The following is a 19,403-nucleotide window of genomic DNA, read 5'->3' as shown; positions in this document are numbered from 1 at the left end:
AAAAAAAAAAAAAAAAAAAAAATCGCAAAAATACAAAAAATAAAAAGAATAGATTCTATTTCTCCTTTAAAGAACATTTTACTTTCTCTTGATATAGGAGGAATATCCATAATTATGATTAAATTATATATAGCTAGAAATTAAAAGATCAGGAACAAATCTAATATTTGAAAGAATTGGTCTTATTTGTTTATTTTGAGTTAAGGTCATTTGTGGTCAAAATTAGTTAAAAGGATTGTTTAGTCATGTTTATGTCATAGATTTCTCCAAAGAGATTATATAATATTTTATAATTTGAAATGTTTCTTAAATATGTAAAATGATTTTTGGCCATAATAACCTTTACTCAGATTTATACTCTACAATTAAATTATTCTTGGTGAGCTTTTCTTGTTTTTTTGGGGCTTTTTAATTAAAAAAAATTTTAGATGCAAAGGCTTTCTATGTTACCCAGACTGGTCTTGAACTCTTCGGCTCAAGTGATCCTCCCACCATAGCCTTTGGAGTAGCTGGGACTGCAGTCTCTTGCCATTGTACTCAGCTTTAAAAAAGTAATTTCCTTATGTAAACTTTGTGTTTAGTCTTACTATTAGCCTATAAAAGTTTACCATGGTTGCCAGACTTTAAACAGAATACTAAAGTTTTTTTGTTTTGGTTTGGTTTGTCTGTATTTTCTGATCTAAAATTTTTATTGAGTTTTAAATACACAAATCTGAAGTGTGAAGCTTAGTGTATTTTAAAATATATACTCTTTTAAAAAGTTGAACATTTGCATCTACTGGCAAAACTTTTCATTAAACTTTCTGTGTTTTGTTATGATTATTGTTTCATAGGGCTTTAGAATGGACGTGATTTTAGAAGTTCACTCAATTTTTCTCATTTTGTAGGTGAAGAAAAGGCCAAGAAAGGTTAAAATGCTTAATTTCTTCACATTTATGAAATATTAAAAAAATTGTGATTGGTGATAGAACAGTTATACAGATTTTTTAGTAACTTGTATATTATTTAATAACATTTTATTTAAATATATAACCAGTGGGTCCGAATTGCTTTCGTAGGTTTTGACTATAGTTCTGTAATGCAGTATGATTTCTTTCAGTTCTTGTTTGAAAGGGAAACATTTCATTTTGTCACTGTTACATTTAGTCTTGCTTGTAACATTCTATCCAAATACTGTTTGTTTCAAAATTAGCTTTAGTTGGAGTCCTTCCTCCCTTTGTTTGGCAGAAAGCAAACGAATTTAGGGCAGCGGTCCCCAGCCTTTTTGGCACCAAGCTGGTTTTGTGGAAGACAATTTTTCCGTGGATTGGTAGAGGTCATTGGGATGGTTTCTGATGAAACTATTCCACTTCAGATCATCAGGCATTAGATTCTCATAGGAATGCATAACCTAGATCCCTCTCAGGCACAGTTCACAATAGGGCTCATGCTCCTATGAGAATCTAATGCTGCTGCTGATCTGACAAGACGCAGAGACCAGACGGTAATGCTCGCTTGCCCACTGCTCATGTTCTGCTGTGTTGCCCACCCCAAATAGGGACCAAGGGTTGAGGACCCCGAGCTAGGGAATGAACCAGGAAAGACTTCTCAGAGGTAGTAGCATCTGAGCAAGTATGAAGAATAAAAAGTTTACTGAGAACCCAGAACCCTTGCAGATTAGGGGGCAGTGCACAGTGAAAATCATCAATTGCTGAGTGTGGTGGCTCGCGCCTAGTAATCCCAGCCCTTTGGGAGGCTGAGGTGGGTGGATTGCCTGAGTTCAGGAGTTTGAGACCAGCCTGGTCAACATGGTGAAACCTTGTCTTTACTAAAAATACAAAAATTAGCTGGGTATGGTGGCAGGCACCTGTAATCTCAGCTACTCAGGAAGCTGAGGCAGGAAAATCGCTTGAACCTGGGAGGTGAAGGTTGCAGTGAGCCTCGCTGTTGCACTCCAACCCGGGCAACAAGAATGAAACTCCATCTTAAAAATAATAATAATAATAATAATAATAAAATAATAATCATGGTCAAAAACATAGGAGGGGCTGTCCCTGTGGCTCACACCTGTGTGTAATCCCAGCTCTTTAGGAGGTTGAGGAGGGAGGATAACTAAAGGCCAGGAGTTCAAGACCAGCTTGGCCAACCTGGTAAAACCCCATCTCTACCAAAAACACAAAAATTAGCCAGACATGATGGTGCACACCTAAAATCCCAGCTACTCAGGTGACTGACGCAGGAGAGTCACTTGAACCCAGGAGGTGGAGGTTGCTATGACCCAAGATCGTGCCATTGCACTCCAGCCTGGGTGACAGAGTGGGACTCTTTCAAAAAAATAAAGGCAGGGGGAGGCCTGGGGACATAAGGGATAGTTGACAGGATTTTATACTGTGATTACTTTAAGACCTAGATTGTAATATGTTTATGGTACTTTTTGATTTCTTAAGTTTCTGATGTGTAGCTAGTTAATACAGAGCTATTAATTTTGTTCGTTAGTCGATTTTTCTAATGTAGTATGCCAGCCATTTATACCTTTTTACCTGAGTTAACTACCGTGTTTTCATTTAACTTAAGGTAGTTTTGAACATTTCTAAGCATTATGTCTTAAGATTCAGAAAAATATGACCAGATCCACTTACGAATTTCCATTCCACTCGTGACCTGACAAGTCATACAACCTCTCAGCCTCACTTTCCCCACCAGACAAGTAGAATGAAAAAAATTATTTGGCAGAATTGTGATAAAGATTAAGGGATGTACAACAGAACAACCTATTATCATTTTTATGAGTTTTCTCTTATTTAAATTTTAGAAATGAAATTATGGGGCACTAGAGGGGTATTTTAATCTTGCTTTTTTTCGGAACAAGCAGCATGGTAATACGGAGAGAACTGCTGTGTTAGAACTGGCTGTGCCTGGTTCTGCCACTCACTAGCTTATATTGTCTTGAAAAGTCCGTTAGCCTCCCTGAGCATCAAGTTTCTCATCCACAGAATTGTGATTATACCAACCCTTAAGTTTTGTGAGGATTAGAAGTAATGTTTGTAAATCACCTAGCAAAAGTGCCTGCCTGGCCCATGTTAGGAGTGTGTTTATGATGATGATTATCATCTCTAGTATTATGGTAAACACTTAACAGGATAAAAGCTTTTTAGTCTGAAACTTTTAAAAAAACAGAATTAAGGTTGTTCCATAACCCATTATATAGTCATGTATTGCTTAACAGTGGGAATATATTCTGAGAACTGCACCATTAGACAGATCTGTTGTAGGAACCTCATGGAATGCACCTACAGAAACCTAGATGAGATAGACTACTATAAACCTAGGCTATGTGGTATATGGCCCATTGCTCCTAGGCTATACATCTACCTGTATAGCATGTAGCAATACCGATTGCTGTAGGCAATTTTAACACTTTTAAAAGCATTCATATGTCTAAACAGATATAAACATAGACAAATACAGTAGAAATATGGTATAAAAGATAAAAAATGGTACACATGGATAAGGCACTTGCTATGAATACAGCTTGCAGAACTGGAAATTGCTTTCGGTGAGTGAGTTAGTGGTGAGTGAACTGACAGCTTAGGACAGTACGCTGCTGTAGACCTAAACATTGTATACTTAGGCTACCTTAAATTTATTAAAGAAAATTTTCTCTCTCCAGTATTAAATTAACCTTAGCTTACTTTTTTTTGTTTTATAAACTTTTAAGTTTTAAAAATGTTTTAACTCATTTTTAGTAAGATTTAAGATACAGCTGTATAAAATGTTTTCTTTATATCCTTATTCTGTAAGCTTTTTTCTATTTTTTACGTTTTTAGTTTTCTAAAAAAAACTTTTTTGTTAAAAACTAAGACTCACATGCATTATCCTAGGCTCACACAGGTTCTCGATTATTAAGATGTCAGGAGGTGATAGGAATTTTTCAGCTATGTTATAATCCTACAGGACCTCTGTCATATACTTGGTCTGTCATTGATCAAAACTAGATATCCAGTGTTTCTAGCCAAAGAAAAAACAAACATTTTGAAAAATTTTGAAAACCGAAAAGGTTTTAAACTTCTTAAGGAAATTTAGAGTAGAGTTCATTTCTAGGACTTTGTAATTATATATTTTAGAATTCAAATTGGTGATGTTTGGGATGGGGGTTTAGGGGAAGTTGTTATCTTGCAGAAGAAATGTCAAATATAAAATATATAATTCCTTTTGTCATGTAGATTTATGTAGGAAAAAACATAATAGGATAAGCCTAGGAAGGATTTTTTGGTATGAAGATTTTTTTTAAAGGGCATATGTGATTGGAAATTTGACTATTGGTGTGCGGAGAGAGATAATTTTACATGAAAAGTACTATAACTTGAAAAAATCTTACAGTTAAGAGGACCAGTTGTAACCAAAGGACAAATTTATTTCGGTCCAATGATTACTCCTATCATCAAAAATTATTGTAGTCTCTACATACCTTTTTTTTTTTTTTTTTGTGTTGTCTCGCTCTGTTGCCCAGCCTGGAGTGCAGTGGCGCGATCTTGGCTCATTGCAACCTCCACCTCCCAGGTTCAAGTGATTCTCCTGCCTCAGCCTCCGAGTAGCTGGGACCACAGGTGTGCGCCACCACGCCCAGCTATCTATGTACCTGATTTTATTGCCTGTTTATCTGTGACATTTTGACATTTTCCTTCTATTTTGCCCAAATAAGGTGTGGGACTCCTAATGAAGGTCCTGGGAAGGATTATATTGTTTATAAAACTTTATTATATACATGAAAACAGTTCTGAATATGTGAGAAAAAGTAATTGTAGTACTATTACGTGATGCAATTTGTAGCTAGGAAATGACAGGATTGATGCTGGTGTGTTAGAGTAAAACTTTCCCTTTGTTTTAAAGTGAGTGAATCTTGTTAGGTACTAGGAAACAGCAGCAGTCTTATGGTTATTCTGCGTTTCAACACTGGAAACATCTAATAACAGCATTATTCTGAAATAATTGAAAACAATCTATTGTTTTAAATAAGGAATTGAAGATAATTGAATATGCAGTGTGAAAGGTTAGGCTGCAAATGACAGTGGGTGATGTTGCAAGATAATGACAAGCTACAGTACTTTTGGATTATCAGGAATTAGCAAAAATGATGTCTTGGTGTCCTCTGGTAATTTCTGAGTTGTGAACTATCTTGATCATTTATGTACTTTGGCAGGTAATGTAAATGATTTCTTGGCGTCCTCTAGTGATTTCTGAGTTGTGAACTATCTTGATCATTTATGTACTTTGGCAGGTAATGTAATAATGAATATAAAACTTTTAATTTTGTGCAATCCTATTTCTTAAACCAATAAATTAGAAAGGAAAACCAAGAGATTGCATCCACAAGATCGAGCCTAAATAGGTAGTAGAAAGAACAGAAGGTCTTTATTCTAAATTTTATTGTTAATTCAGAATGGATAGTGTCTAATCCCAAATGAGATTATAGTGACTGTAAATTTTAATGTAACAAAGGATTGTCTTGCCATGCTCTTAAAGTTACCATTTTAATGAGCTATAGTAATATTCTAAAACATGCAGCAATCTGTGTAGTCATCCATATGTGACATCTGTTTCTTCATAAAGTGCATTTCTAAGGTAAAACTGTTGGTGGATTTGTATGTATAGTTAGGAAGGCTTATTAAACATTTTTTTTAAATGATAGGCACAAGTATTATGTATTAGATTTTTTTTTGTTTCCCAAAAATGTTACCTACTTTGAAAATCTTAAATCTATAAACACTTGTGAAGGTATTTAGCAGAAGCATCAATAAGCGTTTCAATCAGAATCAACAAGATGGATTATTAGAAACTATGTATATATGCTTATGTAATGGCTTTAGAGAAATTTGTTTCCTCCTAAAAAATCTTTGTGAAATTGGGTTAGTATCATTTCTTTCCTTGAAAACTAAAAATCCACATTTTTTACAAAGCGGGACCCCTTAAAACTAATCTCACATTATATCTTTTTTTTTGAGACAGAGTCTTGCTCTGTCACCCAGGCTGGAGTCCAGTGGTACAATTTTGGCTCATTGTAATCTCTGCCTCCTGAGTAGCTGGGATTACAGGCAAGTGCCACCACACCTGACTAATTTTTTAGTAGAGACAGGATTTTGCTGTGTTGGCTAGGCTGGTCTGGAACTTCTGACCTCCAGTGAGCCTCCTGCTTCAGCCTCCCAAAGTGTTGGATTACAGTTGTGTGCCATCACGCCTAACCTCACATTAAGCCTTACCCAATTATTTTCAGATTGGCCATCATCCATAGCATATGGGAAACAATATACTGTCAGAGTTTTCCAAGGGCTTATCATGCTTTTTTGTTTGTTTGTTTTTAAAATTTAATGCTTTATTGCTAACTTTTCTGATCTGAAACATTTATTAGGCAGTTCTTCATTTTCAGTTGTAAATTTTAAGATATTTATGTAGAAGGCTGTCATAGCACGCCATCTTTTGTAGGACAGTTGTGTGCGGGAATTGATTTTTTTTTTTTTTTTTTTGAGACCATGTTTGTAGTGTGATGTTTAGAAGGAAGTAACCAGAATGGTTTTCGTCTGCTGCTTTGCCCTACATTCAAGGTCTGCTTGTCATAGTGTTTAAAATTGAGTTCATTGCTGAGTTCAAGATGGGATTTAACCAGACTTTTACAAAAGTATTATCTGTAGACTTTATGGCAGTCAGCAACTCAAGGAGGTGATCAATCTTAAGAAACTAGACAGATTTCTTTTAGGTCAAATTAAATTTTAACATTATTGCTGTATAACTCCATTCACCTGAAAATGTTTACATCTTGGTTTTTATTTATACATTAATTTTTTAATGTATTTCTAACTATTTTTTTATTATATGCTTCACTAGAATAAAATTTTCCCAAGTTATTATTACCCAGTCTATCCTAAAATCTTGGCCTCAAGCAGTCCTCCTGCCTTGGCCTCCCAAAGTGCTAGGATGCCTGGCCCCAGTCCATCTAATGTATATATTAGATTCTTAGAATATTACTATTTATTAAGTAAAATTATTGTTATGCTTCTGATAGCTTAATTACTCCTTATATGCCAGCATAAACACTGTTTGCCTGGTATTACTTTTTAGGTATTCACCAGAACAGTTTGTTAATTTTATTCAAACTTTAGATTCTAATTCAAGTATAAAACCCAAATTCTACCAAATTATTAATATTTCAGATATATTGAGTTTATATTACTTTTTTTTTGCAGTTATACTTAATCCTATCAATTATTAGGTTTCCCTAATGTTAATTGTTTTTACAAAGTCAAACTTTGGTAATTCTGCAGTTCTTATGGTGACTTACTATTTCTTAACATTATTACTATTTGATCTATTAGGACATCAAATTCCAGGATGGAGTTCCTTTGTCATAAAACACATATATGGAATTCCTCCCTACTTTTGCTCAAGTCCATAGTATTCATCTGTTTTTATTGCTGTTTTATTTTTAACATAAGGAATTATGTGGTTGAATAGAGGAATTGTATTGGAACACAATTGTGTAACAGAGTTACTTGAAACTAAAAATATATTTCTTATACTGTGGAATTCTGACATGTTTTCCTGTAGCTATAGACCTTAATGTATTCTGTTACTAGATTTTTATATACTAGCAGGTTTTCTAAAAGTTTTATTTTAGAATACTAAACACATTTTAATTTTGAAGAGTATTTGTTTTGAATATATAATAAATGCACATGGTTAAAAATAGTTGAAGTATTATACAAAGTTAGTATTTCCATTCTGTGGAGGCAACCATGGTTAATCAGTTTCTAACGTATCCTTTAGAGATGTTTTTTATGTAGTCAAAGGTATTATTTTGCCAGCATTAATGTCTTAAGATGAATATTTTAGAGTTTGACATCAAAAGACTCATTTCTACTACACTACTTGAGATTTTAACAATAAAAGTAATAATCTTACTGAAATCTAAAACATAAAATTTGTAATTCTGGCCTGGAATGTCGATTTAAATGTAGACCTGAGACCTTTATTGACTTAGTAATTCTATTTTGTTTGTAATATGTTATTACCCAGTTGTATATTTATCCCCATAATTTAATGAACCTCCTCAACCTTAAAAAAAAATTAGCAGTATTTAATAATGACAATGAATTATTGACTTGACAAACATGATTAGCACATCAAAAGATTAGTTACGACCTGTTTAAGGGTACGATAACATTCCTGTGCCCCTCCTCCGCTACATTTTCAGTTTCTTAGGTAATTGAAAATAATTCTTTTCCTGAGATCAGTTTAGCTTATATTTGGAGGAAATTACCTTTTTTAAATATTTTCAAAAAATTTTTTCCAAATAATTTGTTGTAACATTTCAAAAGTGTTTTCTTTCTAAAATAACATAGGTTCTAGTAGATAATATCTGTTTAAATTAATTATATTCTTTACATTTTCTTATTATTGAGGTTTTATGCTTTAACTGAGTTATTTAACACCATATCAACTGTTGAAAAAACTATAATAGGAAATTTTAAGTGAAGTAAAAGGTTTTGCTTTATGTTATCTTGTGGCAAAACTCTTACTTGAGGTCTTTGACCAAAATTAAAATGAAAAATTTTAATGACAGAAAAGATTGACTCCCATTAGTAAGTAGCTCTAGAGCTAGAACATTATATTTTGCATTATATTTTCTAGTGGTATGTTATGCCAGGAACCACTGCTCTGAGAGTAAAATGTGAATTTATTCTGCTAATAGCAAAAGTAAACTTTTAGTCCCTCTACTGGTTGTCTTTGTTGTAGCAGAGCTTAGTTGTTTATATATATATATATCTCTTATTATAATTATGATGAGGGCTATTTATAACTTTATGGCCAAAGTGAATATTGAGAGAAATTCTAGAGGATTGTTTCCCAACTGAGTGACTTTATAAACATACTTATTTAGGCATAATAATGTAAAATAATTGCTTTTAAGTGTAAGGATTTGGGAATTATTAAATTGCATAGGCTTGACACCAGATACTGAATAACATTATATTACAGTAATTAAGTTGTAATTCTCATTTAGACTTTGGAGGTGTTAAAACTTTATTTTTTGTAAAACATGACAAAAATCTTACAATATTGGCAGAAAACTAAAACTTTTAATTTGCTAGTTAAAATAATGTTGATAGAAAAGGATGACGATGTAAGGAACAGTGCAAAACGGTACATAAGAAAACTTTCTTGGAGCAACATGTTTACTTTCTGCTAGTGATTTAGAAATTCATGCTTAAATAAATTTGTTAATGTCAAACACTTACATAATAGAGATGGGAATACATTTTTCCTAGAAATTAAAAAAAAACCTCTTGTGTATAAATTGCATTCACTTAAATCATTATTCTAATTTTTATAGTAACTGATTATTGCTTTTCTTAGTGTGATTCCTGACTAAGCTCTTTAATCTTAGAGAGGAAAGGATCTTAGGCATGACAAGGGATAATTGGTACAATGAGGATGATAATATTTTTCTTTTTCTATGTTTGATCTTTATCTGATTTTCCCAAAATTTAAAGTCACTAAAGAACTTGTTATTTTATCTTGTGTTTATGTATATACTCTCCGAGAGTTGAATTTATATAGTTTTTAAAAGTAAACATTGCTATATATTGTATTTTGTTTCAGTGTGTTTGTGTTGGGGGAAGATATATTGATTTTATACATAAAGAAATTGATGGGTAAGAAATTACAGGATCACAGAAATCTACCAAGTAAAGGAATAGTCTTAGTATAGTTAATTTTATTGCAGAAAGAATATATTAAAAACAAAACAGTCTGATTGTAACACCATTCCTTGTTGGGTGAATATGGCACAATCCAGGTTGGTATGGAATTATGTGCAAGAGAATTTAGTAGCTGTCAGACCTCCAGAAGATGCAGAAAGACCATGTGGATTTTAGAGTTAGAATATCTTAATAAGGTTCTGGCTTTGCCACTTAACATCTAAGCCACCTTGAGTTATATCATTTAATCTCCCTGAATATTTTACCTCACCAAGTTTTTTAGGGTCAAATGAAATAAGTGCTTTATTGTTATTATCAAGACAATATTATAACAGTAATGTTATTTTTCTTATAGTAATTTCAGGCCTGTTAAGGGTAGCCTCGGTGGAGAGTGTATGGTATAAGACTAGTCAAGTTTCAACTAAAAACTTTGTTTTGTTTAAGAAAAAGTAACTTTGGTTTTAGTGTCTGGATTTAGCTTAATTAAATTTAATAACTCAGACTTTCTGTTAAGCTTTAATATATTTTAACTTAATTTTGTAAACATTATAGGCCTTTAAAAAGTAATAGCTTTCAGGTAGATGTCATCATCTAAGAGTCTGTTACATGGTAGATTGTTGTTCTTTAATAGAAATATGACTAGTTCTGTTGCCTCTGAAAGATAATTCTCAATGTGCTTATATGAGAATAAAAATGAATAGGTGTTGGACTTTTGGTTAGAAAATTTGATTTTTTTTGAGACACAGTCTCACTCTGTCACCTAGGCTGGAGTGCAGTGGAACGATTTTGGTCCACTGCAACCTCCGTCTTCTGGGTTCAAGGGATTTTCCTGCTTCAGCCTCCTGAGTAGCTGGGCTTTATAGTCACATGCCACGACGCCCAGCTAATTTTTGTATTTTTTGGTGGAGACAAGGTTTCACAATGTTGCCCAGACTGGTTTGGCAGTCCTGACATCAAGTGATCCACCTGCCTTGGCCTCCCAGGGTGCTGGGATTATAGGCATGAGCCACCATGCCTGCCCTGATTTTGTTTATGTTAAAATGTAGAAGTGATACAGAAGACCCTGCTACTAGTATTTGATCCATGCTGTGGTAGCTTTTAGAGCTTTGCTGATTTGGTTTTGAAAAGCAGCAAGTCAACAAAAGTAGTTAAGCTTTAAGAGTGGAAGCAAAATACAGCTTCGAAGATAATAGGACCTCTTGGTTTTCTTTGTCTCCCTTAGGCAAGTTTTGAGCTAAAATACTACTGGTAGAGACCAAGAGAGAAATTTAGTGTTATATGTCATACACCTAATACGATACCTGGTATATATAATCACTCAATAAATCTTTGAATGGCTAACAAGAATGAGTAAATAGTAGATGGTTGAAAGTCATAAGAGGGAGGTAGTGCTCCTTTTTATACCCTAGTAGCTCAGCAAATTCATGAGTTGTTATGCATTCAGTTTGGGGAGGACACATTTATATTGAGGTAAAGGTAACATGTATATGCATTTTTTTGAATCTTGTTGAAGATTGAGTAATTCTAAATGGTTCTGTGAAGCCAGGCAAGTTTGTATTAAGCTGTAATCAGTGAGTCAATGAATAAGTTGAAGTGTTTTGTGTCCAGTGCTTGCTTAGTGGTGTGGAAGAATATGACATACTCTTTGCCTTCAGGATATTCAAACACATGAAACAATAGCAAACAATACAAGATAGTTTTGTTTTTTTTTTTAATAAATTGTGCTAAAAAGCATTTACTGTCTTAACCATTTTTAAGTGCATAGTTCTGCAGTGTTAAGTATATTCATGCTGTTGTGTAAGATGGTGTGTTTTTAATTCATATTTAAATTAAAAATTATTTGAAAAGGTTAGAGGATAAATATTGTAGGGAAGTGGTATTCAAATTGTGCTCCATGAAACCACTCAAATCCAATTTTATTTAAAGAAACATTTTATTTACCCTTCTTATTTGTTTAAAGTGGAAAACTCCCACTATTAGAATATGAAGAAGGAAGGGGGTGATTATTAAAGACCCAGAGTAATCAGGGAAGGCTTCATGGAAAATAGAAAGATTTAAACTGTGCCTTAAGGAATGAGTAGGAGTTGGGTAGGCTTGAGCAGGGAAAAGGAAAGGCATTTTACTTTAGGGAAACAATCAAAGCTAAGCGTTGGAAATGAACATTGCCTGAGAAGACCCTATGTTATTAGAATTTATTATATATTTTGAAGATGAATAGTGTGAGAGATAATGTAATGCTTCTGTAAAATAAGTTCTATTTAACATGAATATTATAGAGGAGGAAGGAGGGATAAATTAATTCATGTTTTCTCCCTGCAAGACTCCTGTGACATTTTACTGATGCTATGCATCAGAATCTTCTAGAGGTTATGTCTAACATATTTTAAGTTTGTTTAACCAAAGGAATCTTTCTCCCTCTGGAACCATATTTTTCTTGGCCACCAATTGGAAAAGTACACGTGTCACTTACAAGTTGAATGATTTGATCAAGACGGTCTATTATATATCCCCCACTCCCCTCACCTCCCCCCCCCATTTATGATGATTAGGTTGGAATCATATAATTACTATAATTGTAAATTCATTCAACAAATATTATGTATATATTATATTAGGAACTGAGAATTATAAAGTTATAGAACCATAGAATATTATATGCTTATAACTCTTCTACATTCTTGCTGTTCTAAGTATGGACAGTGGCTGTTAGTGTCTTCTAGCCGGTAGTCTTGTTAGAAATGAAGAATCTTAGTCTTCATCCCAGACATACTGAATCAGAAACTGCCTTTTGTTTTTAAGATCTCCAAGTGACTCATGCACATTAAAAAAAGTGTCATATACAGTTCTACATTTTACCCAAGAAATCTTCATTCAGTTCTTGCTACCATTAGTGGCAGATAATTTGATAACTTTGATTTCAAACACAGGTTTATTTACCCTCTTGAAATTTATATCTTTTGGTCTTAGTTCTGTCAGTCCCTCGAATGAGAGTCATTTATATGGAAAAGGCAAGCGTATGTTTGTCTTAGTCCCTTACCAAGTGTTTCGCCTATGTCTGATCATTGTGCTAGTAGAGTGGGTTGGCCAGAGATTTGAATGGAAGCTATTGATGTTATCTCATCTTCTATATTGAACATTTGAGAGCCTGTGCTGCTCTGTTCCATTGCTTCTGCTACCACTATTTTTGTACATTCCTCTCCAAGCATTTTCTTTAGGTAACCATTTTTAATTTTTTAAACTTTTTATCTTATACTATTGTTACATTTTAGCTGAGCTTAGATTAGCCCTACCATTTCCATAGAAATAGGTCTTAAAATCTTTCAAACCATTTACCTAGATATTTGCTTAGACATTTTGATTACATGCATACCTTATGATAATGTTCACCTACTGTCTTGCCTTCCTCTTTAATAACATTTCTCAGGAAAAAAAAAAAAAGAAAATTTCTCAGGATATGCTCTTTTTTATTGTAATTTGTAATATCTAAAAAAGTCAAATTATTAGAATTGAACTAATAGGGTCCCTTTTAAGAAATTAAGTACTCTCAGTTACGTAAATATTCTCATTCTAAAAATGAAAGCAATACACAAATGTATAAAGAAGTGAAAAAATCTACCTTTTTCTCTACCTAACTCTACCTAATCCCCCTTTCTCAGGGTTAATCACTGTTAAGTTTATGTGTCCTTCTATATCATAAAATGTATAAACAGGTATATACTACATGTAAAATGAAACAAGAAAGGGAGATTGTATACATGCTGTTCTGAGAATTGACTTTTTACTTGAAAAACTTAGGCTAAAGTCTAAACCTTTATGTGATAATGTGTTTTTTGACTTTAGGGAAGAAACCCTTTTTTCTTGGAGCCAGCAATAATTATCACAATTACTGATGGGAGCAAGTTGACTACCACCAGTGGAGTCCAGGATGAGGTAAGTTGTGCTTATATTACATGGATTATGCAAATGCAGTTGAACAATCTTTATTTGTATAGGATATTGAACACCTTTAATAGGTTCTCTCGTTGATTATTTGATTCAGTTTAGAGTCATCTGTCTCCTACGGCCCATCTTTGTTTGTAGCAGGGTTCTTATTTTCTTGAATAAGAAGCCCTTCCGTGAGAAGTGTTTGAGCATACCCACACTGTTTGTATGTGTCTTTATGAGTTTATGTGAGGGTGACAGTGTCAGTCTGTAACATAAATAGTAAAATAAATTTCTTTTTTTTTTTTCCAAATTAAAAAAAAGGGAAACAGCATTCTAATAATTTCTTCCCATATTTCAGTGGATCATCCTTGGCAATCCAATGACTATGGAGACTCTTTGCCTAGAGTATAGCAAAGGAAAGAAGAGGTTAAGACTAGGAAAAGTAAGGTTTTTGGACATTTTTATTTTCTCTAAGTCAAATGTAGTATAAATAATTTTTTTTTTTAGACAGAGTCTCACTCTGTTGCCCAGGCTAGAGTGCAGTGGTATAATCTCGGCTCGCTGCAGCTTCCACCTCCTGGGTTCAAGCGATTCTCGTGCCTTAGCTCCCTGAGTAGCTGGGATTACAGGCATGAGTCACTATGTCCGGCTAATTTTTGTTATATTTAGTAGAGATGGAGTCTTGCCGTGTTGGCCAGGTTGGTCTCAAACTCCTGACCTCAGGTGATCCATCTGCTTCAGCCTCTCAAAATGTTGGGATTACGGGCATGAGCCACTTCCTTCAGCGCCATAAAAAATTTATAGCTAACCTTACCTATTCTACACCAACATTCATTATGCAGAGTTGTGTGTGGTGTGGTTTAATGAATACAACAGATATATTTTTTTTAATTTTAAGGTGTTTTTACTATAGTATTTGAACTGCTCTTTAACATGGGCTGATACAGAAAGGTGATTGTTTAAATGGCACTTTACCATTTGCATTTGCTTTAGTATCTTAATTTTAATTCCATGGTATTTACAAGGGTTTAATTAAGCAGGAAAAGTATACATTTTAAGTTTAGTAGCATTTAGAATTACTTTTATTTGTATGACATTACAGAATATAAATTGGACATGGAATCAGGACATGTGGGTCCAGTCTTTTTTCAACTACTTTCTAGCAATAAACTTTGTACCAGTGACCTAACTTTTCTAAATAACCTTCTCCATGAGATAAAGAAAATAACATTTGCCTTACTTCTTAGGGTTATTGGAAGTCTGAAATAATGTATATGAAAGTAGTTAGTAGGCTGTAAAGAAAAGTACATAGTATTGTACTTTCATGAGGCATTGGAACCACTAAAGAAATATAATTCTCTGATATTGGTTTGAGGGAAAAGAGCTAGAATTGTTTTATTTGAACAGTTGATATTAAAGGGAATTTAGGATATAATTTATGGAGATAGAGCTGAAAAATTTAGGTAGATTATAATCCATGATTAAATAATTTACAGTCTATATATTATCAGTAGCTTTGGAATGCTCCACAGCTGAACTTAAGCTTTTGGGCTTTCTTAGACTAGTTAACATGTACAGCCAGTTACGGTCCTGCTACTTTCAGAAACAGGTAGACATGGATTATATTAAAAAAAAAAAAAAAAAAAAAACAAGCAATAAACATGTCATTAGCCTGGCACAGTGGCTCATGCCTATAATCCTAGCACTTTGGGAGGCTGAGGTGGGCGGATCACGAGGTTAGGAGTTCAGTACCAGCCTGACCAACATGATGAAACACCATCTCTACTAAAAATGCAAAAATTAGCCTAGCTCAGCATGGTGGTGCATGCCTGTAATCCCAGTTACTTAGGAGGCTGAGGCAGGAGAATTGCTTGAACCTGGGAGGCCGAGATTGCAGTGAGATGAGATCGCACCTCTGCGCTCCAGCCTGGGTGACAGAGCAAGACTCTGTCTCAAAAAAAAAAAAAAAAAAAGTCGTTTTAAATTTGAAGTTCTCAAACTAATTTTTCTTTCTTAAGAGGACCCATAATAATTAACAGCTTCATTCAACTTTATTTTAACAAATTAGAAGTCTTTTTAATGTGTGTTTTGTGTTCTTAATGATTTTGGTTGAGAAGTCATTTCTGTTTTCTGTTGTTTTCTTATGTATGAGGTGATCCATTTGAGGTGCTGTCTACTGCCTTTGTAGAAATGCCCTTTGGAGTACAGTGTATTTTGTTCCCATATGTCTGGATCTATTTTGTTTGTAAAATTTGTTTTGTGGGGACTTCTTACAACTTAAAAGTATCTTGAAATATACATGCGTATTGGAATTGCTCACCTTTCTTCCTAGGTCTTTCCTTGGGAAGGATTTTGGAAAAATAGGGCATTGTGTTTATTATAACCTTAAACTACTGTACCTTGCTAATAAGGTTAAGAAGGTTTTCCTGTGGGCAGAGATCTTACCTTTTAGTTCTCTTTTATCTTTTACAATACTAGCATAGTACTGACAACAGAGCTTATATTTTAAAAAAGTATTGATTATAGATATTGTTGTATTGAATCTGGTCATCGAGTTTAAAACTGATTACCATTGCAACTTTTTATCTGAGGTGGAAGGTTCATTTATTTTAAAGCAAAAGTAGATTATTTTGCAGTTGGAACATAGGCTTTTGAGTTGTTTCGGTATTCAAAGTTAGGAATGTTTTTGATCCCCTACATGTTTTCTTCTTAATGAGAAAAGATTCTTCTTGTTGGAGCAAAGAGAAAGTTATCCCAGATTAATTTTTGCTAAATGTTGTGAGATATTGTGAACTATTCTAGCCTAAATAATTATGTTATTTGTTTTAAGGAGCTTTTCAATTTATAGAAAAGCATGAAGATGCTTTTTGTATTGTTCTTGTGTATGTGTTGTGCGTGTGTATGAATGCTAGATATGATCTGTATTCTGGTTCCTACTAGGGAATAATAATTTTACTTTTATATCTCTGTCTTTACATATCTCCTCACCTTTGCCTCTGGCAGAACTTGATTCTTTTTTTGGATTTATTGAATGTGTGAATGTGTCATTAATTTCCACATTAGAGATTTGTGCACATAATTCTTGGTTGGCTTGTGGCTGCCGTTGATACGACCTATTACTTTTTATGGAGTTGTGTATTTCACCTATATGATATCCTTTGCTTAAGAGTCATGTCATCTAACATTGTATATTATATCTATTCTGTTGGTGCTATTTTTCAGGAGTAAATGTTCTTGCTGTTTTAAGGCAGAGTGATTTGCTTAAGTTACAATATTTGTTACTGCCAAAGTCTAGATTAGAATTTATCAATTCCAAAGACATTCCAGCAGCTCCAGACCAGTGCTTTCTTCCTGATATGCTTACTGCCTTTTTGCTTGATTCAAATTTTGTGTGTTCTTAAAATTTATCTTCTATTTACCTGCTTATTTGTCTACTTCAGCTTTCTATATGTGTCTTTTAGGTAGTCATTCTTATTCAGTGTTCCATGAAAAACTATTATGACCAGACCATTTCTAGGCAATGAGGTTAACAAAGATAAACAAGATTGATACCTGGCTCTTAATTTTAAAGTTCACAGTATTATGGGGTAAATCACTTATTAAATGGTTTTATGAGTGATAAAGTAGGGGATAAAGTAGGGATACATACTAAGTGTGTGGGAGTACTAAAGCAGGGGAAGGGTTAATATTACCTGTCGTGTCAAATCTTGTATAATGTGAATTTTTATAGTATAATTTCATTTTTGAATGACTGAATTTTCAAGCATCTTATGGATGATTTGACATAGGGTATGGCTCCTAGCTTATATCTGTGAATTTTAGGGTAAAGTTGTTTTTAGCCTATAAAATAGTTTTCCTAGCCATAGGAAAAATGTGGTGCCATATACTGTCTGTTGACCTGGCTAGTATGTATAGGCCCAAATGAACCAATTTCTTTTAACTTGTTTGTCAGAAAAATGTAGGCATACTGTGTTCTCTGGGATAGCTCATTACTTAGCAATGTGTTATGAATTAGGAAAGAGAAGTAACAGCTATATTATGAGTGAAAATCTTGAGCTGTACATTTTACATTAATAAATCATTTTACATTAATTTATTATTTTAATTATATCTTTGGGTCCCATTAATAAAAGTCCAGGCCATTTTCTGAGGTGTCATGAATAGGTTTCTAGTGTAGTATTTTTGGATAACTGTATCTAGGAGTTTTGATGATTGCTTGGATTTAATTTTGTGTGTATGTATTTGGCCTTTTTTTTAAAAAAAATGGAGCTATTTCATAAAACTGGTTGTTTGCAGCATTTTCACTTATGAGGAGTGCATTAGAATAGGACTTTGAATTCTGATACATGAGGAAACTATATTGCTTACTTCCTTAGTAGTTACCTTTGATGTTGGTAAACAAACCTGTGTCCAAATACTCAGTACTGTTTGTTATGTTATATAACTGAGATGGCAAATGTTTTGGTAGAACCAATACATTATAATTAGAGATACTGAAAAAGATTTTCTTCTGATATCTGCAGATAATCCTCTCTAGTACTGCTTTGCAATGGAAAACTATTCTGTACTATGATTCCAGGAACATGTGGCTAACGAATATTGCTCAATAAAGGAGCCCAGAAGAAATCCTGCCAGTACTTTCTTAGTGATGAATCACATTCCAGGATAGTGTAGCAGTTATTTTTCTCTTCCTTGAAAGTGCTAATAGTAGTATTATCTTTCAAATATTGAGATTTCTATATGCTGGAGAGTCCTTCTATTATCTCTTTACCAATGTTATGATTGCCATGGAGGCTAACGTTGAGAAAGATATTTGCAGCCAAAGTAATCTGTTGAGAAGAGTTTTACTTTCTTATTAGCTATCCCAGCTTTTTGAGTCCAACTAGGACAACTACTTATATAACTTCTTGGGATAGATATTCAGTAAGAGCATGGGTTCATAGAGAGAGAATGAGTAGTCTCAGCTGTGTATTCAGATGGCTGTGCGTTGGGGTCTTCTATTCCAACTTGTCGGTTCTCAAAAATTGATGCAAAAGTCCACCATTCTTTGAGATATGGTTAATTCTAGGTAACGTAAATGGGTTTAATTTACTTTGACTGGCAAAGATTCATAATTATTATGTGCATTTAATTCTTAATGATTAAAAGACAGGCCAGAAATTTTTGAAATCTGTTTCTAATATCTGAAATGATTTAAAAATCACAGCTTCCTCCCCTACCTCCTATAAAATGTTTTTACTCACTAAAATTGTTAAAAGTATGTGCCAAAGGCTGTCAAAACTCTGATTTCATTGTGTAAAGACTTTTAAACATATATTTAAAATAGTTGGTTTTCCCAGGACACTTAGAAGTTTGGGGAACTTTCTCTTTTTAAGAAAGATCTGTAAGGAATTTTGAGGGATGCCACATTGGTATAATAGAAAATATCAAACATTTTATCTGTGTGTACGTGTGTTTGAATTTTCATGTTTATCTTGTAGTAGCCTCTTCATATTGATATTACTAGGGACTCAGGAACACTCTGAAGATTAGCTCTTGTCTTACTGATTTTCGATTCAGATGTTCTAAATATATGTATAACACTACTGTATGTGTTAGTCTCTGTCAATTCATCTTTCCAAGAACATTTAAAAAGAATTGTTGAATGTAGATCACTTGTATTTCTTTTTCTACTCGTATTTTTGGCCCTGTTCTCTCAACTTATGGATTTATTACTGCTGGTATGTTATAGAAATATATACTTCTGCA

At 33.5% G+C, this 19,403-nt stretch overlaps 1 protein-coding gene across 1 annotated transcript in view; it reads left to right on the top strand.

The window, feature by feature from the left end:
• Positions 1–19,403, top strand: part of INTS6 (integrator complex subunit 6) — a 90,402-nt gene that overhangs the window by 8,771 nt on the left and 62,228 nt on the right. Inside the window, exon 4 of the mRNA XM_017542451.2 lies at positions 13,572–13,661. Coding sequence (XP_017397940.1) covers positions 13,572–13,661 — 90 coding nt within the window. The remainder of the gene's footprint in view (positions 1–13,571; positions 13,662–19,403) is intronic.

Source organism: Cebus imitator, unplaced genomic scaffold (assembly GCF_001604975.1).
Source record: "Cebus imitator isolate Cc_AM_T3 unplaced genomic scaffold, Cebus_imitator-1.0 Scaffold145, whole genome shotgun sequence".
NCBI lineage: Eukaryota > Metazoa > Chordata > Mammalia > Primates > Cebidae > Cebus > Cebus imitator.
Note: the sequence above shows the minus strand (reverse complement) of the source record. Positions and strands in the feature narration are given on the sequence as shown.